Source organism: Halictus rubicundus, chromosome 5 (genome assembly GCF_050948215.1).
Source record: "Halictus rubicundus isolate RS-2024b chromosome 5, iyHalRubi1_principal, whole genome shotgun sequence".
NCBI lineage: Eukaryota > Metazoa > Arthropoda > Insecta > Hymenoptera > Halictidae > Halictus > Halictus rubicundus.
The window spans coordinates 15,990,524-16,011,315 of NC_135153.1; the positions used below are offsets into that span (position 1 = coordinate 15,990,524).

At 40.5% G+C, this 20,792-nt stretch overlaps 1 protein-coding gene across 11 annotated transcripts in view; it reads left to right on the forward strand.

Moving 5' to 3' along the window:
* The window catches only part of Stac (C2 and C2B_Munc13-like domain-containing protein staccato), a 39,018-nt gene that overhangs the window by 12,225 nt on the left and 6,001 nt on the right, over positions 1-20,792 (forward strand). For 5 of the 11 annotated variants that reach the window (XM_076788558.1, XM_076788555.1, XM_076788556.1 and 2 more), the window contains exons 2-9: positions 5,867-6,025; positions 7,825-8,080; positions 18,420-18,584; positions 18,697-18,875; positions 19,124-19,168; positions 19,254-19,413; positions 19,773-20,296; positions 20,622-20,768. In XM_076788558.1, the coding sequence (XP_076644673.1) occupies positions 5,867-6,025; positions 7,825-8,080; positions 18,420-18,584; positions 18,697-18,875; positions 19,124-19,168; positions 19,254-19,413; positions 19,773-20,296; positions 20,622-20,768 (1,635 nt within the window). Of the gene's footprint in view, positions 1-56; positions 186-5,866; positions 6,026-7,824; positions 8,081-10,684; positions 11,115-16,302; positions 16,887-18,419; positions 18,585-18,696; positions 18,876-19,123; positions 19,169-19,253; positions 19,414-19,772; positions 20,297-20,621; positions 20,769-20,792 lie in introns of those variants that run through there. The other 6 variants (XM_076788557.1, XM_076788561.1, XM_076788560.1 and 3 more) reach the window with 5 other exon arrangements.

The following is a 20,792-nucleotide window of genomic DNA, read 5'->3' on the forward strand; positions in this document are numbered from 1 at the left end:
AACTCGCTGCTGTAATTTAATCCATCTTCTAATTCAGCCGGCGGTGACGCGCTCGGCCGACTCTGGTGCACTACGCTTTGGGATTGATCTATACGACGTCATGGATCCGCAGATCGCTCTAACATTCATTCAAAGCGCTCTCGACGGTCACTGCGCCGAATCCACTCTTACGCTTTGGTCCACAGGTTGCTACTAATTACGAATTTACGTTTGCTGTTGGCGCTGCGCGTTCGATGATTTTCATAGATCATCGATTTATAGATAAGAGTCTTCGGGGAATTGTGACTGTATCGTTTTTCGGAACCTTACGCGTTTATGGGAAACATGAGTACGTACTTTACCACGAAACACAATTTAAGCACACTGTCATCTTGAACCCGGCGAAATTGTTATTAGAAATAGGAAAATTGTCCGACTCCAATTTTCCGCGATCGATGCAGAAACGCTGACAGCAAACGTGTTGAAAATTTTTCCGAGTGAAGACGCCCAGAGTTGTGCATGCGAGAGACGCATTCGAGATCCCGATTTCCTGGATGCATTTTGATGTCATGACTCACGGTTGCTAACGCATTATGTCCGAGATCTAAGCCGGGGGTTTCACGCGATGTTTGGAGAGGATTGTCTTATCTTTCTCAAGGAGACCTGGCGAATCTGCGTGGACTTTTTCACTGATAAACAGTAGCGCGAATTTGCGCGCAACATTTCGAATTCCCGCCGAAGAAAGATGTCTCCGCACTTCGGCCAGTTCCTTGCACCAATCGCGTTTAAGGCACCACACGCGGCCGCCTGCGCGAGCTATTAATAAACCGAGACTAATTGCACCACTCGCGTAGAACATCCGAGTTCAATTTCGACTCCCGTGTTCGACGTTTAGATATTCCGAAAGCTGATTTTTGTCGGTCACTTTCTGGCTCGCGTTTCCGGTTCGAATTGACCGGAAATTTGAAGCTAGAAAATGGTGACGACTCTTGCTTCGTTTGGTAATTACGAGCAATGACAAGATCAACATTTTGTCCAAAGTTCGTAGCACCGAGAAATTGAAAGTTTCAAAACAATGCACAATGCAGAAACCAAATGAAAATAAAATCGTACAAATTATTTACAAGAACCGTGTTGTGTTTTTGAAGTCGATAGGTAATTCGAGATTAAGAAGCGTGGACGCGATTGTTATTAGACAATTCGGACGCCACGAACAAAATCGAATTTATTAGCGAGAGCTGTTTGAAAGTGTGACGCGAAGGTCAAGTTCAAGATCAAGCACGTTTGATTATTGTTGCCCGGCAAGTTAATCTCTCCTGACATTTGTACAGGGGCGTCGATGCATTCCTCACGACACTAATTTATTGCCGGCGAGTAAGTCACGCGTATGTTATTGGAAAGTAGCGTAACACCCGACAAATTCGCTCGTTGTTAATCAACTCCTATCTCCGAAACGGCTTTTATTAAATTACCTCGTGGATTCGGTTAATCTTTGAAATGTGTATTGTTAATAAGCGCGCAAAACGCCGGCGAAACAACACTATTGTTAGCGGGGAACGCCTATAAATACAAATCGAGTCATTGCTAATCGGCTGATGTCACGTGAAGTAAAACGATTTAGGGAACGCCAGGAAGATCTCATCGCGTGCTCGGCAGCGTCCGAAGCGTGCAAACAAGACAGCAACATTCCTGACGGCGACCATAAACGGGAAAGAAACAGCGAACGTGTTCGCCGTGTTAATCAATTCCTTCGATGTCTCGGCTGTTGCTGTCGTTTATGACTTGGCGGATGATAATAATTGTTTAAACAGTTTCTTAATTGGCCAACGGCGGGCAGAAAATATTGAAATTCGCGCAAACGGAGCATTATCTGTGGTTGATAAAATGCACACTTGGTTGCATTACTTCTAAAAATTGAAACATTGGTCACGATAATGTTAACAATGCCGTACACATTATTAACACAGTTTACTCACTGTAGGAACTATCGAACGTTAGTTAAAACTCTAAAATACAAAAGCATTTTCGAATGTTCGCCATTCATGAAAAATTTCTATCAACAAATTACGAAACAAATCGGCAAACGGCGTGGGAAGTACGTGCTGACGCCATTTTAACACTTACGTCGAAAATTGCAAAATCCCGCCTGCCAAAATGGGAATTTCTAATTATGCCTGCTGTTTATAGTTATCTGATTTGAGTGGTTATTTTTGGAACATTAGCTCTTACGTAGAATGGATGCTACCGCGAATTCATGGATTCCCACAAGAATCCCAGATCGATCTGTTTCTCCGGCTTCCGATAGTTAACCTTAATTGCTAATGAACGCGAGTGCCGATTCAGTAGAACTTGTTCCGCGCGATACTTTTCCCATGGGTCAGCAACGAGCATGAGCTAGCATTACCGTGGACGTCATCGGAGCGGATCGGGAATTCCTTGTTTCCGCGACGAGTATGGCGCCGATAAGAAAATTGAGAGGAGCTTAGGTCACCAACGCGTAGGTGAATGCCCCATAAGATAGGGGAATTACGTGAACGGCAGTGGTGCATAATGAGTGCACTATCGCACTATAATTTTATGCGTAAGAAAGTTATTTTCTAAATGGACAAAATGGTAAAAAATGGGAGCATCATAATCAACAATTTAAAACAAGTAAGGAATATGGAACTCTATTATTTATTAGTATCAGTTATACTGCTGTAGAATTGTCAAGCACGAGACAAATTATTTTCTAAACGGACAAAATGGTAAAAAATGGGAGCATCACCATTGAGAACGTTAGAATTAAATGATCAAATCATATCTGCATTATTGCTGTCACGATCTACTTAAGTCTGACTGCAAATTCTGCTCATCTATTTTCGTCAAATATATTTACTTTTCCAAAATATGCGCAGCTATCTTCGATATTAATATTAATATAAAATAAATAGGGAAAGTAATTGCCTCATCTCGACAAAGAATAACTTGTTGCTGTCCAATATCTGAAGTCGTATGGTTTAGATTTTAGACGACCTTGCGGTCAGACTAGTGAAAGTGCCGCCTACAGGAAGTATAAAAAATTACGACTCCATCATGCAGACGATTCCCCGCAATTATCTCGTGTTTCGCGTTGGCTAAAACTGCCTTATCATAGTCATAAACGCGAACAAGCATTATCTGTTCGATTATATAATGAAGATCATTTGGGAGAGACGAAAAATTCGCGTCTGTTTATCCACAGATTTGAGTTGCACGGTATCTGAAACTGGACTGTTGTTCTTACGAGCATAAGGCACAAGGTCTGCAGTGATGTAAGCCGTGAATGACCTTCGGTGGTCGTAGCTCGTTTCAAAACGGTCTCGAACCGACTTAATCCGCTTTATATTAATCGTCGCGTTCAGCAATTTCCATGTGTTTAGACACTGTGCGACCTGTGAACGTACACCTTAAATAAACTTTGCGCAGCTGATAATAACCTGCAAATAATACTTCAAAAACTATCATTAAAATAAATGCTACGTCTTCCAACGAGAGTAAAAAACTTCCACCTATGTACTAAAAAAAAAAAAAAATAATGAAACGTTCACGTGTTTGTTGCAATTTTGATTCAATAATGGAAAATTTCCATTCAAGCAGAGCTGTAATGATGTAAAATCGTATTATTAGTGAGCAGTTATGTCAGAATGAACGTCATCTTTATCCGCAAGTTTAAGTAAATTGCGAATTTTTTATTTGCAACGTACAGGAGCCAAATAGAAATTTTTTTCTTTAATAATTTTAATAAATTGCGTGTAATATCGTGGTATCCTTAAATTCTTGCAATCTTCTAATGTTCTCTTCGAACGAAGCAATAAATCTTTTATGTAATGTTAAACAACGGGGGATCCTCTGCAAGTGTGCTGATCACCGTCACGCAAGATTACAAAGCAAAAAGACAAAAGCAATCAAGAGAACGTGTCTGACGAGGCGATGCTTTGTTGCATTCATGCCTGAAATGCGTATCGATGATTCACGTCCTGCACAAGTTAATAATAAAATAGGCAAGGTGGATGAAGTGACAAAACAAAACAAGAACAACATCTAAGCATGATCCGCATTCGTATTTTAATTAGGTGTGGCAGCAATGAAATTTATTCCACAAAATATTATTGCTCCCTATCGACGCACTCCGTTGATTCATTCGATCTTAATTGTCGCTTGACGTTCAGGAAAAATTGTTGAGGAAGATCAGAAACGGCCGATTAAGTACTCGCTGCATCTCGATCACGTGTGAATCATCGAAACCACCTTACCGGTTTCTTAGAAAGATTCATAAATCAATACTAATAGTTGATAAACTGTCGGTAATAATAACGTTCGAAACAGGCCTTATAAAATCGAAGTAAACAATGTACAACTGAAGAGAAACAACATATTTCTCTAAAATGGAAAAATCAATTTACATGCTTATGTAAATTTACATATTAGTTAAAATATTATCTATTTCCAATAGAAATGACAATGGTACTAAGTCAAATTTTTAATTTCCCTATTGACCTATTTGTGTCCCAAACATGTAGTATTTCCTTGAAAAGTGTGACCCCTAAGGTCATACGAAACAACTTTTTGCTTCGCGAAAATGTTCTCCGCCGCTTAGTTTAGAAGTTATTAGCGAGAAACGCGGACCAATCAGAGCGTGGCTACAGCTGACGGGTTCCGGCTCGACCAATACCAACACCGACTTCTCGTCAAGCCAGAATTTGTCCGCTGTAGCCGCACTCTGATTGGTCCGCGTTTTTCGTTAATAACTTCTAAACAAAATCGCGGAGAACATTTTCGCAAAGGACAAAGTTATTTCAAATGACCTCAGGAATCTGCCCTTTAAAGGAAGTACAATATTTTTGAGGCACACTGTATTTGTGTCAATACAAATCTCAACTGGACAAGAAGCGCCATCTTCGGGTCGAAAAATGTCCCACAAATATATTTCCGTCGTCCTTTAGAAAAACCGTGGTAGTATCGTCTAGTTAAATCTGCAAGGCTCAATTGCGAAACGCTGGTAAAACAAGGATCATTAAATTAGCGAAATTGAGCAATTTAGATTCGTATCAGTTGGAAGCTGTGGGAAAGTACCGAGCCTCGATAACTACTGCAAATTTCTTATTCATACCTCGCTGCCTCCTACTTCCTTCGTTCTTCCCGACTTCAGAGGCTGGTGTCGACGGGCAGTTCACCGGCACGCATGCTTCGACCGACACACGGTTTTTTAAAAGAGCCTTCTTTGAGTGCAGCTTGTTCCATTTAGTGAGTGCAGAAGCGCAGTGAACGTGCAGTGCGGGTGCACAACATTTTTTAATTCGAACTTGATTCACTCTGTCCCGCGTGCAAATTTTCATTGTTCCTAAAGCGAAGACAAAAATTCAAACATAGTATTATTTTATTTGGAGGCGACAGTAACAACAAGTTTGACTTTGAGATCACACAATGCCAATACGAAATAAATTTCTTTTATTTGCAATTAAATGGTTGGATGTCCCTCCAATTTGATGATTTTTTAAACAACTATACACACGTATAAATGCTCAATCTGTGATCGACAGTAACAAATAATTTCACGGTAAATATTCAATTTACTATATTTCCCAGATCCACTGGAACAGAAAATATAACAATTTCACAGTAAATATTTCATTTACAATATTTCCAAGATCTACTGGAACAGAAACTGTTGATCAATCTTGATCCAGAACAATGAAGATTAATATACTAGTGTCAATTTTTTCTTGAATTCACTTGTCACTAGCTGCGAGCTCAGAGTTTCGCACAGCACGGCACAATTTGTTAAACAAATAGCGTTCGGTGATCATTGTGGGAACGTTTGTTGACAACCGGTGTTCAACCACGTGTTGTCTTCTTTTTCCGGAAGGAGTAAGGACCGGAAAATGGCGCACTTCGCGAAGCTGGACGAGCAGCATCCTTATTTCGCGATCGCTGCGGCCCGAATGTCGCAAAAGCCGGAAACGAAAGAGGTGACTGTCGCGAGATTCTATTGGAAGTTCGCAGCGTTCAACTTCATTAATAAAAGGTGCGAACCTTATTTATGGTTGCGTAAGTGAGTAGGCTACCACCGCGTTGCGTAGTGCGTAGTGCAGAGCTTTCTTTTCGATTGGTACGTCATGAATAAATAAATGTCGCTGTACGCAATGTGTTCGTCAAAGTCGACCGCCAGTATGATTTAGAAAAGTATGCTCCTTGGCGCAATACTGTAGCAATTTATTATAGTTCGTGGGAGATATTGGTCAGTTGAACAACTTTCACTTCTTTATTCTTAGATGCTGATCATTGGACTGTTAATTTTGTGCATTTATTGTGACTTGAATAATCTAGAATTCGCCGCAAAAATTTAGTACAATTTAAATTGATTTTTATTTGTTTTTACAGCTGCGCGCTTAATAAAATTAATTTTCTCTAATAAAAATATTACTTTTGCATTAAAGTCTGCAGTCTACTGATATTGTTCTGGTTCCTCTGAGTCATTTCGGAGTTACCTAACACGATGGTAAATAAAGTAATTAAATGTGTGATTGAATACGATAATAGAAAATAAAGTATCAGTCTACGTGACAATCTGCGAGTCTGAATGTTTATCTGAAATGTTCACGGTAAAGTGTTAACAGGCTTTCAAATTATGATGCGTGAGAACCTTCTTCATGCTCTTGCACAAATGCCGTACCAACGTATTATTTAGTATATCATGATTTCATGTGTCCCTTTTTCTACTGTGCAAAAAAGTAGAACTTCGGACAGCAATTGTTATTTTACTACCTGCGAATAAAACGGTTAAATTGTAGTAGTGGCGCTACGTATACGTCGCTGAAGCTGATACATAGATCGGCCATTGTGCAATCAATGCTCTCAATTAGCGCGCGGCTTAGCGCAATTAACAAAAAACATCCGGTGTCGGGAAATACAGCAAACACGCGACTGAAGTAATTTTAAATTAACATGGCATTGAAGCTGGCATAGCCCATGTCAAAGGATCAAAACTCCGCTTGAACATCCGAGAAAAATTTTCATCGTCAAAGGTCCTATCAATTGACCATGAAATAGTGCCTTTTTTAACGCAACTTGTTGACTTGAACAAAATAATTTCTGCTTCGTCACTGGCTTTTCTATTAACAAATTAACCAAGTCTTACTTAGGATCCCTTATTTAGTCACTTTTAACACGTTCATTTGTAAAACTTTCATTTCCCAGTTTTGTATTTATTTCTGTGACATTTAAATAGTTTCTGTCAAGGTGAGAGGAAGGTTTAAGTTTTGTGTTTATTTTGGTGGAATTAAAATGGGTCCGCTTCTGTCAAAGTGTCAATGAGAGGAAAGTACAGTAAAGTCCTGATCTAAGCCGAACGGAGCTACACGATCTTAGACTGATATCGTGTCGGGTATATCGGTGTGAACCACTACTAATCCAATTACAAAACTTCTTTATTTTTCATTACATTTTTATGGGACTTCCGCCAACTTATTTGTGGCATTTTTCTGATTAAAGTAACACTAAACACCGATATAATTCGAACTGTATTTAGTGGATTAATTGTCCGGTCTGTCTCAAGAAAATAGTAGCCCTACACGATGCATGTCACAGTACGGGATTGTTAGACCAAGACTTTACTGTATTCAAGCTTTGTCAATGAGAGAAGGGTATACGTTTAGGTTCAGTTTGTATTGCTTCCCAAGATTTTTTAATTTAGTGTTTTGTCGTAAAGATTTTGAGAGACTGTCATTAATTGCGGAGTGATTAAAACTAAACTAACCGCTTAAACTCTGCGGAAATTTTTCCGAACAGTTGGTTTCAAATTGATAAAATCGATCGCTTTCACAGAATCCAGGAGTCCGATGGCGGATTTTTCGAAAATCTCGGCACTCTGCTGGCCGAGAAGGTTCGAGCACAGGAACAGGTGGAAGGACCTCTGCCAAAGAAGAAGGACGAGGTCCAACAGGAAGAACAAGAAGAGGAAGATGACCTGAGCGAGGAAGGAAGCATCGTGGAGCCTGTTGACGCTCTCCTGGAAACTGACAGCGACAGGGACGAAAATGAGCATACTACCAACTTTTTGGCCGAGTCTATGGGCTGGAATGTGAGTAGAAAATACGCCATTTTATCCAGCATAATATTTATGTATTCGTTTAAAGAAATTGCATCTCAATATCTATAATTTGAATATTTCTTTTCGAGTACTTCGAACGAGAAACACATTTTTATTGAATGTAGAATGCACAAGCAACCACTGACGATAAAATAAGGAACAATAATATGTGGACATTTGTGAAAACAAAGATTGAAAGAAACTTAAAATGTCGATGTATTTTTTCCAGCTTACTAAAGCCATTAAAAAAGGAGAACAATGTCTAATTAGTCCCTGCTTCTTGTAATTGATGTAAACAATTTTTATTTTGCACAAAGGTCCGCAATAATAAAGTAAATGATAAAAATTTCAATTTTTTTGAATAGAGAATTTATATTTTTCTAAAGATAATGTTCCACCCCGCAAATTTGCCAAATTAAAATAGCGAAACGCCAGCACGTCTCCTCAAAAAATCTGTTTCACGTCTGATCTACAAAGATCGACGAATTTACGAACGTGTTTTCGAATTTTCGTCGTGCACCCGTCGATAGATCATAAATTCCCGGATTTATCCGCTCGAGTATCGTCCCATCTCGATCACGTTCACCGGCGTGCTAAATTTCAACTGTCGAGTGGTTTCTTTTCTTAGCCGCCGCGCCGGCGGAACACACGGTCTACGGTTCATTCGAAATAACAATGGTCCCTGGGATCGCGCGAATGGACCGTTTAACGCGTCATTGACACGTGAAATGGCAACTTAAAATACTTTGATAAGACGGGAACGGGCCTTGCGTGCGTCAGCTTGGATAAGGGGTGGTCTGTTCGCCATGAGAGATTGCTATGCGAAACACTTCGACCGGGGATTATGGGAAACACGTGGAAAAGAGCCTGGGAAAATGTGAAACTGGGAAATAGTTGCGGATCTCACGTTCTTCGAATGTTGTGATCACCAAATCTATTTGTGCAGTTGTAGTATTACAAATTAAATTTTTAAATTGAAGAAAACGTCTATAGCAACATAGCCATTTTCACTGCATTTTTACTATAAAAACATCTAGTCGATAGAACAAAATGTTCCTTTCAATTCTGATTCTTGAAAAGTTACGTACATCACAATTTGCATAATGGTCCGCAGCCTAATAATTACGACAGCTACAACCTCGCATAAGCTTTACTTTTTGCATGCATAATGAAACTAAAATTGAATAAAATCCTATTTTCTTCACGGTCTGTAAATTACAAATTGATTCCTACTGTGTGTCACATTAAATCATCATCGTTATTATCAGTTTAATTATAACCATTGAATAGAGACTCTGCTGTCTGAAAATTGTATTCTTCGATTTTCACGTTGATCGAGAAATAATTATTCAGTAGTGATAAATGGGGAAGCTGTGAAAATTTAATTTACTTACTTTAACGAGTTCAGCCAAACCGAAACCTACTCAACTAAATATTAAAAATTTGCCTCTTAAAATTCAATTACTCTTGACCACTTAAAAAAAAAGATGTACGTCGATATTTATTTAACTGGCTTGTGGAACACGATCAAATATTCCATAACTCCGATCAGGATTGTTTCGTTTCTTATTCACTTCAACCCTGGCTCCAACAATGGCGTCGGCTCGGCACGGTGTCGCACAGCAATGGTAAATATCGATTCCACAAAGCCCCCCAGTACCAGCCGAGGATTCGCCGAAGTCTGATGTCCTGTTTCAACCCCTATTCGATATATAATAGTGGCTTCGAGACCTAGAGACCACTGCCAAATCCTCGATTATGTCTCAATTTCATTGTTGAGAACAATGCGGATGGGTAAACATGGCGGAGGGCCGTTCTCTCTACAGCTCGACGAAAAATATGTGAGTTCAGCAACAAATTCACGACGTCACAGTAATGCCCATTCATCTTATGAGCCTAGTCAGAAAGAGCGGTTATCAACGGACATTAAACGCGATTTATTTTATCGATTCTAGCAAGTCTATATTTTTCGCATAATTGCGACGCATCTGCTTCCTGGTCTTGAGTTCATCGATTATTCACTTTCGCTTCTAATATTACTATACTTACTAAATTCAATGATTGAGTCAATTTGTAATTGTTGTCCCTTGTTGACGTCACTTCTGAATAGTGTTTACATTTTATAGGAACCAATGTTGTTAAAGTCGTCAAAGGTTTAAGTGTTTCACTAAAATTCAATTTTTTAAAATATACATTTTATTTTCTCTTTTTTGAAATTATTGAGGGCAAGTAAAAAGCTGTTTTAACCCCAAAACCCAAGACATTTTCTGACCTAGAATTTTTTAATCCAATTTAATCTAATTATTACTACTACCCGTGCTCACAACGCTTAAATTTTTGGCAACTTCTCAGACACGAGCACAGTAACGCAAAAGTTGTTCAGTGGTCGAGCGTGAGGGTGAACTCGTCTGCAACTGTTGAGTTTGCAGTTCTGTTCGAGGGGGTGGGTCTTTCGGGTCCGAAAATGGGGGAGGGGGGCAGGCACGCGAGCGTCTCAATTCCGTGAGCGATAAAGTCGACACACGCGTCGCGGGGTGTTATCCTCTAAGCTCAATCGAGCAGTTAAAGTCAATCTGAAACGCGATTCTGGCCTGTGTGCGTGTGTTTCGCCGATGTGAAACGTCACACCACCACAAGCGGCATCGTCGACGTACGACGACTCCGATCCGTCGGGTCCATCTATTCCTAGCAGTGCGGTTCACGACTTCGTCAAGTTCTTGTCGCGCGTCTTCCCGCGAACCATTGTCCTGCCCGTGTCCTACCGTCGCGTCCTGCGACGCCCCGAACTCGTGCGAATCACTCGAAACAATGCGGAACATGCTCCGCGCCTCGAACTTCCGGTTCCGTGATCGACAACCGACTCCGATGGGAGGTATTGCGAAGTGGACCTTGGCACCCATCGGGATTTAGAACGTTCTGGACATATGTTCTTTAGAAATTTAGGGGATGGCCTCACAATCTTGGACTTCGAAGTTAAAGAGTAATTGATTCGTAGGAATTATGGAAGCGATTCAATTTTGAATTGGTGAGTGATTCCAGATTTCGGATTTCCGTTTCTGTGAAAGAACGATGCTCTTCGGAGTTTAGGGGATGGTTTTCCCTGGTTGTTGAAGTCGGGAGTGACGAAAATTGATGTGATTGGAGTTCAGGAAGCGATTCAATTTTTAATTGGTGAGTGATCCGATGAGGGATTTCAGATTTAGGATTTCCGTTTCTGTGAAAGAACGATGCTCTTCGGAGTTTAGGGGATGGTTTTCCATGGATGTTGAAGTCGGGAGTGACGAAAATTGATGTGATTGGAGTTCAGGAAGCGATTCAATTTTTAATTGGTGAGTGATTCGACGAGGGATTTCAGATTTAGGATTTCCGTTTCTGTGAAAGAACGATGTTCTTCGGAGTTTAGGGGATGGTTTTCCCTGGATGTTGAAGTCGGGAGTGACGAAAATTGATGTAATTGGGGTTCAGGAAGCGATTCAATTTTGAAGTGGGTTCATTGGTGAGTGATTTAATGGGATCGTCGCTCGGGGCATTGTGGGTTAGGATTTTTGTTGGTCGAGTGACGTAGTCCACGCAATCGTAAAAATAAATCAAACCTATAGAGGAAACTGGGTTGAGCAATCTTCTTCTGTTCTGTATCGTTGAAAACTGGCAGGCTGTCAGTGGCATAGTTTCATGGTGGTGCGAACGACGGTGAAACGGTTTCATCCCCTTATAGGAACGTGTACTATACTAGCTGAACAACATTCTAAAGAAATAAAAAGTTAATAGTATTTCCTCATAAGAGGTCCATCAACCACCTCTGTTCTCAATCTTTTTTCGAGCACGTTTGGCATAAAAAAAAATGTTAATTTTACTATAGACACTGACTTTTCTCATCGTAGAATTATGAAAAATCATTCCAAAAATTCTTTGAAATTTAATTTAACATGAAAAGCATAATAACAGTCGTGCAATTACGTGAAAATATTTAAAAAATCCTATAAGCTACTGCTGCTCCATTCTTCCCAGATTCGATGAACCTAGTCTCGTAAATTTCTTTTAAATTCGGCATAGCAAAACAGATACTTGTACACAAACAATTCAACATAAGAAAACCTCAGAAATCCATACTCTTGCTCACCGAGTTGCAACTTGTCTAACCGCAATGCGTCGGCGGGGAAAAAAGCGGTGCGTTGAGCCAGGACGGGAAAAAGCAGGCGTCTCTAAATTAACTCGGTTCCCGGCATAAAATAGATCTGTTTAGTGAGTGGGCGGTCGAGAGCGACAAAACTTGCATAATATCGCGGGAAATTGGGCACACTCGGCGAAGGCCGGGACGCGTGTACAGGTCGGGCGAACAAATGATTCGTGCCGCTTCTAGCACGGCGAGACCGGTCCCGGCCGCGGCAAGAATCATTCGGGCGAACGTGCGTGCACACGTTTGGCCGTCGTCTACGCGCGACTTGTCGGTCAATGAGCTAATTGTCGGTATATCAATTTTCATTGGGCGCAATTGCGCGAGCATACGAACGCATTGTGGTTGCACTTGCCCCGTGGGTCGCCTCAAACAGGATACGGCATAGTTTCCCTTTGTGCAGATTCATTGTCTTCTTTTCGCGATTTCCATTGGTCTCCCGGTTAAACGGTCGGCCAATGCCGTGTCCCGGTGTTTCTCGATATTTAAATCGTCCCCCGGTGAGCGTCTCGAAATTTTACGCATTATTTAATTGATGCATTATTCACTTATTAACGGACCGGAGCCCGAGCCGGCCGTCGCGTCGTTCTGGAGGGCCGGCGACGTTTCTTTCGTCTTCTATTTACCGGCCGATTCGTTGCTATTTTGTTTCTCACAAAAATCTTTTTTTTTTAAAGAAAAGAAAAATAAACGGTGGGCAATCGGGGTGATTTATTTTTTAATTGGTTCCTGAGAAACAGAGGAGATTCAAATAATATTTTCAAGGTTTTCAAAATTGATATTGAGGACTGAGTTACTGTACGATGAATTTGTTTTTTAGATCATGGGCATGATCTCTTTTCTATCATTCTGTTTGTCCATTTAGGTTGTTCACCTCTGTACGTATAATTTTTGTACTGGTTCGGGTGGTACATGTATTTTGATATTTATTTTGTACTAATTTCAATCTAAAGTACAACTGTATGTCTCTATCAATATAATTCTGTACTACATTGGACGTGAAATTTCTTTGAAAATTATTCTTGCACTGCATTGGACGTGAAATTTCTTTGAAAATTATTCTTGCACTGCTTTGGGCTTGAAATTTCTTTGAATATTATTTTTGCACTACATTGGGCTTGAAATTTCTTGTTTTTGTACAGTCATGGACTTGGAATTCCTTTGAAAATTATTTTTGCACTACATGGGGCTCGGAATTTCTTTCAAAATTATATTTACACTACTGTGAGTTGTACATCCGTATCCAATATTACTTTTGTACTACTTTAGGCTCCACATTTCTTTCAATATTATCTTTACAGTACCTTATACTACATTACGTTGTAAATCTTTGTCGTTCTCATCTTTTCGTGTCACCAATTGTTTCATCGTGTTTTCATAAACATTTCCCAGTTTCTTGGAGACAAAAATTCACGTTTGAACGAACTTTTTCAGAACGAATAGCGAATGTAGATGGTGAATATTGTGGGTTGCTGAGGCTCCCCAGTAGAACATCTGCCCTTCAGACACCGATTAGGAGGTCAATGCTGTTCGGGATGCTGTGCGAGATGCGTACAAATAAATGGAATCCCATTGTCAGAGTCAATTGGTTTTGGCACTCGCAATGGCCCAGTTTTCGCGTTTCACAGTGACCCGCTGATCGAAGCCCACCGGCCAGCAATTTTCTGGCCACGTCTGCCGAAAACTGACGCGTCCACAGAAACAGTTTGGTTGCGATTTTATTTTGACTTTCTCGGCACACCATTTTGCACATTTTCCACATCGTTTCCTCGAACAAACGTGTTCGTCGTCTTTCGAGGAATCGTTTTTCCTCGGCAAGTAGAATCGACTATTTTAGTCAGACGTCGCCCGGAATTCCTGCCGATCTTTCACAGCTCTCGATCTGCTCGCTAAAAAAAGAGCACTCGAAATTTGCCGGGTAAACGAAATTAAGTGCCTTGCGTAACATTGGCCAGGGAAAAAAGTGAATTTTAAATATTTCAGGGTCGCTCTGGAATTAGACGTGAGAACTCGGCCGTGCAATCCGCTCGTGGCTCTCACGTGTACCATTCTTTTCGAAAAAATAATTCCTAGCTCCAGATTTATGAAGATCGAGCCGTAACTTACAAACAGAACAATTTTAGATATTTTTCCGCTGAAATAACAGCTGCGTGACCTTTGAAGGGTGCAGGCATCGTTGCGGTAGCACTCAAAGAAGATTAGGACAGTTTGGGGTCAGGGCGAAAGGTTGAAATTTTAATCTTCTGAAACTTTTGTTATTCAATTTTACCGCTTTGTTATCTTCGCTCGAATTTTCCTCGGCGGAAAGTTATTATCGTTTCGTTCCACTGGCGGCCTCATAAAGTCTGAAAAGGAGGAGCTAAGAGGCAGTTTTATTTTTGTAAATTAGACCGCGAGAGAAATTTATTTCGAAATGTTTTTAACACTGCTGGATTCTCTTGAAGAGGCATTCGTTCAAATGTTTAATTTTGTGTTCAGGGCCGTAAAGTCTGAAGCAGAGACATTATTTTTCTTTTTATAAATCGGTCCAGGGAAGTTTCCATTTCTCAAACGTCCTCAGTCTACTTGCCGATTTAATCCTGATATTTCCCTTATTTTATTTCAAACATCATGACAAAATTTTGTCTCCAATGTAAAATAATGTTCGTGAAATTCGAACATTTAAGTTCATATTCCTGTTGAAAGATATCAAAGTTGCTTTGTGTTTTTAGATTTCAGACAATTTTACAGTACACAAATACACATCGAAGGTTTCAAAGACTTGGACATCAAAGCGAAATTTTGGTTATTGACATGAGCTTTCATAACTAGTCTAAAGCTTTCCTTTGGCATGAATCTAATCAATGGACTGCGTATCTTCGTGCAAAAATTGTTTCCACCATTTGCAATTCTCAGGAACGAAACAGGAATTTATTACTGTCGTTCGTAGTTCCAGCAATTTTTAAATCAATATTCAACATCTTTTTAAATTGTTTAATCTTTCTAGTGAAGCTTGAAGTTACTCCAGTTTTAGTCAGAAATGGTAATAGTGTACTAATCGGAGTAGGTTCCCCTAATTCTCACGTGCCTCGACCACCTACGTTACTGTCACCGATTCCGTTTCCTGATTCGGTCACATGATCATCCTCGATTATGCATACGCCCTGCTGCCCCGAGTCAGTATGCGTGGACTCGATAAGAAAGGTCGCGGCCGTCCGTGGAAGTTCATCTTTCGATCAGCAAAGTGCTCGGTACTTTCGATTTTTTTAGCCAAGCACGTCTTGTAGCTTTGCAGTGACTATATCGGACGTGTTGAGTACGGACGAATGAGTATGAAACGTTCTTTCTCGCGGAAGTGAGTGATCCAAGAAAATCGCAATCGTTTCGATCCGGCTCTGCGATTTCGGCAGAATGTCTGACCACGTATCGCTGGATCTACTTGGAATACGGGAAAAACCCACTTTGAAATCGTCTCATCCGACACTGGAATCGATAACGTCATTTTCTGACTTACATCTCAGTTAATAAAATATTTAATTGTGTCACTGACTGAAAACAAATTTTAATTTTTGAATAAACAGATTTTTATCAGAATAAATTTTTAGACTTATTTACTAAACTCGATTATAAATTCATTTATTTAACAGAGAAATTGCTCACTTTATATTTTGGTTCAAGTATGTCCACAAGAAATAACATAAAAATTGTAATTCTAAAGCAAGGTAAAAATTTTTTTAATTCTTTAAGATTTCTCGTCTCCCACGAAGAAGACAATTATCCACAACAAAAATTGCAATAAACGTCGTTTAAATTAGTCTAACAGGCGCACAGTATAAAATCAAAACTTGCCACACAATAATGTGATCATCTTTGTGCATTCCTGACAAGAATGAGTAGATCAAATTCAAAACAGTGAAAATATTTCAAAAATCTTGTATTATTCCCCACGTATTAAAATAATACAAAAAAAAAAAAAAATAAACGCATATACAATTCCTGTAGCGTGCGATGAATGTAGACAATTTTTATTTTCCATAAAAATCATAAAAAGTATTTTCAGAGGAGCCAACACAGAAAACAATCTACTCAGTTGTCCACACGTGTAAACTCATTTGCGCGCCCGAAAATCGCCTCGTAACGATTCGGTGGATGGATCTCCGACCCAACCATAATCTCCCCTCGGCTTCGCTCGAGAAAGGGGCCGAAAAATCTCGGTTTTCCTGATCGAGGCCGCGAGCGTAACCGCGGGGTAAACGTCACTGTTGAGAACTAGGAGCTTCACTTTCCGGCCGATGCGTCCGCGGGTCATTGTCGGGCCGCGCTAGATCACAGCGGATCGCATTGTTCCCAGAACTTCGTCAAAGTGACACTCTCCTGCTTGGTTACAAGACCGGCTTCGTCAGATGGAATTTGGCTCGTGAAAGTGATCCCGGAATAAATATCAGTGAGTGCTAACCCGGGGGATCGATACTCCTCTCAGGCGAAATGATCGATCAGTGAAAGGACCGTGCCAGTGTGTTGACAATGGTGAGCATGAGCCCTGCCGTGGGGGTGGCCACCCTTAACAGGGGGAGGAACACCTTTCGAGGTGTGCCCAAGGTGGAGATCGAGAAGAGAATGAACACTTTGCTTCAGGCCATGACGGTGAGTCGATTAGGCGAAAAGTGACTGCGGATAAGTGTCCGTGGAGGGTCCGGGGAGTTCTTTAACCACCCGCAACCCCATTTTTTTGACAGATAAAATATTTATATAATCAATATAATTTCATTTATATAATTTAATGAAGATTTTTAGAAGATGAGAAATGTTAACGAGAAATATTGTTTGATTTCTTTCGGTATGGGCTGTAAAATGTATGCTTTAAACCCTTTGTGGATGAGAATAATTTTTAATGTTTAATTTTCATTGCATTTTTGAAGCCTTAAATGTCAAGTGAAATGAAAAATAAATACGTCCCGTTTAACGACAATTTGTTTGGTATCGTTTGAGAATAATCATGTTTTTATAGAGGAAACACAATACGTGTCCGACGACCGTGACTTCGTATTTATGTAAATAAATTTTTATTTTACATTCGTTTCAAAATCGCGCATTGTTTAAGCCTTAGATTGTTGACGAATCGCGACAATAGAGCTTTGAACTCAAACATTTGATTGAAGTGAATCAAATTTAAATAATTCGAGGAGTAGGAAACTTTCTGAATCCCAAATAAAAAAGCACGAGCGCAGCACGTTCTTTATCGCACTGATAGGAAAGTTTACAGTGATATAGTTGGCTGTTTATGTTTATTTTCAAATTTTTCCTGCCGGAGCTGAAACAGCAGGGCTCGAAACAATTTCAAAAATGTACAGTTCGGTTCTCCGTTAATTAGCGTAGCCTAGTAGACATTGATACGGGGCTTCATTTAGCCGGTGTTTTTCTTTGGTAATTATTTGCTCGGGAGACAGTGTCAACGCGTCGATCGGAGAACTTTGAACCGTGAGTATTCCACCTCGAACATTTTCACCGATGTCTACACGACTGAAATCTTGGCTCGTGTGCGTCGCCAACGCGGACTATCGGCGCGTCATGAGCAGCAGATGCTACAATTATAAATGACGCAGACGGATTGCGCTCTGTTTGTCGATAATCTAATTACCGATGATCACGAGGCGAAGAGTAAACAGAAGAGACCTCGGCGACGAAACTAGAAGGGCCTGGACGAGGAGTATTAACTTGTTTACAGCTTCGTGTGCATTCGAAATATACAATGGAAATGTGTGCTATTTATCTGTCCAATGAGCAATCGAATTGCGGGAGTACTTAGAATTTCCTTATCTATAAATTATTCATCGCTTTAAAATAAACAGGAATACACTGTCTGCATCCACAGAAATTCATGAAACATTCGAACAAAAGATTGTTTGCAACTTCGTTTTTTAAAGAAATAATATTGTACGTACAATTTTCTTTCGGTATAAGCCGACACTTTCGATTTCGAAATAAGAAAATCTCCTCTTTTTCCTGTTCATTCGAAATAGGACGAAAGCCGGTCCCGAGCCATCGTCTTGTATCGAAAGAAAACTGTAGTGAACTCGCAGGAGTCAGAGGGTTGAATGTAATTTTGAGAGAACTCAAAATTTTAATTTCTACGAAATTTTAATTAGCATTGACAATATCTTTTGTGCTATTCCACAGATCGAGGAGCTTTATGCAGCTCTGGTTTACATGACCCAACACCAGATCGGCTACGACGTTTGCCAAGAGTGTGGCCAAGACACCCTGTTGAATCATCTCCAGAATGCGTTCAAAGTCGACAATGAAACACACGAGATCGTTTTAGAAAAAACGAGAAACATGGAGGTGGGTACTTTCAGCCACACTAGAAAATAACGAAAGACCAAGTACAATGTAGTCAAGTACAATGTAGACAAGTACAATTACTGATTGAAGCACCCGTAATTCGTTCCTACAGCCACCGGAGATGCACTTGAACGTCGAAGTGATCGAGGCGAAAGAGCTGGCGTCGAAAGACTCTAATGGCAAAAGCGACCCTTTCTGCGCCCTTTACCTCGAGTCAGCGCCCACCAGAAGGTACAACACTGCCGTTAAAACGTCCACGTTGAGCCCTGTGTGGGAGGAACACTTCGAACTGTGAGTTAACACTCAATACTCCATAAGCATCGATAAATTTTAAAGGAAATCCAATTTATTTTCTCGAGGACTACAATTGAGAATTCCTAAAACCGTCTAGACTCCAATCTTGTATTTGATCTATAGAATTTTAACCAAATTATTTTATGTTAAACAGATTTCATATACACCTTAAATATTTATTGACTGGAATACACTTGGAATTTTTATTTGAATGAAAAATTAAGTCAAGTCTGAATTTTTTGCAGGCCATTGGATGACCCAGAAAACGACGTATTGTTCCTAGAAGTCTGGTAAGCAGATAAATCTTGAACAAGGACCGTAGACACGATTGATCGATCAATTTAGTATATTTTTACCGGTGTTTCGGTACTTCAGGGACTTCGATGCAGCCGAAACAGTGCCCGAGAAGATGAGCAAGGTGAAGGACGTGAAAGGTGTTCGAGGATTAGTGAAACTGGCCAAGGAAATCGCAGTGACAGCCACCACGGGTAGCCACGACAACGAATTCATCGGTCGATGTAGAATACCGCTAAAGGTAACACAAGTTTACCTGAAAACAATTATTATTACCACAGTGACATCTTTAATGAACCCTGTACACAACGATCTAACAATTTCACAACGACCAGTATCACGTTCTTCGTAATAAGCATAGAAATACAGTGGAAGTACAATAGTAGTACAGTGGTTACTCTATATATGCCGCAAAAGCCTAACAGATAAAAGTCCCAGAACTATAATACCAGCAGTGTCTCCTATCCGATATATGTCCCTCGCCGGACCCGTGTTGTGGACATCTATCGTGTAACCATTGTACATTGTCCGCGACTACTCACGACAGAAAAGTAACATATTCTCCAAAATGGGCCCTATTTACCAATTCAATTGTTCCAGGACATACCGACGACAGGACACTCGATGTGGTACTCCCTGGAGAAGAAAAACAAATCGAAACGTCGAGGAGTGGTGAAACTTAGGCTAGCCTTCAGCTCGGAGCACAACAATCGAGTGGCCGCGCAGGAGCACAGACACCTGATCAGAGTATTGTTGATGCACGAGATTGAAACAGAGAAGGTCGAAAAATACTGTTGGTGTGGCCGATGGTCAGCGCCGGCGGAGGTCCTGCTGATGCAGCACAGCGCGCAAAGAGGACTCCTAGAAAGAAACGTGTCCTTGGCACAGTGGATCGAGTATGCCAGGATTCACCAGGAGCATCCCCTAAACTTCACCGTGTTCAGCAAACTAGTGATAGATCTTCTAAGGCCCCTGGAGAACGATCTATTCTCTTTAGACGAGACTAGACTCTTCTGGGATGCCACCAAGAAACTTTTGTTCTCGTGCCTTAACAGTCTCAGGAAGATCAGGAGGATGACGCCTGGCGACAAGAACTCTATGACGCAGCTGTCTGCGATCTTAGGGTAATTATTGACTGGTACCAGTATTTAAATCCAAGACATAGTTTACATTGGACCACCATTTTTCGTTGTCGCGAAGGAAACTGTGGATTTTTATAATTTTCGATTTTGTAGCCTTAATCAAATACTCGTGAGTATTTTAGCAGATATTTAGGGTGTTTAGGGCACCATTGAAGTGCTGACAGTATGCATTAGGTTTCAGACAAAGCAAAGAGTTCATGAAATATTTAGGGTTACTGAACTCTAGAACTAAAATTAAAAAATGTATGTAATCAGTTTGTTAATTTAATTGAATATGTCACCATTAAATGTATCACTTTTGATTTAGGATAATATCAGCCGTCTCGTCTCTCAAAGTGCCCGACGAAGTAAATCTCTTCCCCGCAAAGATGTACCCATGGTTCCCAGACCCGGACGAACGACCAGACGTCCTTGAAGCGTTAGAGTACACCGTCGAGCAGGGTGGCATCGAATGGTACGATAGCACCGCGTCAATGGC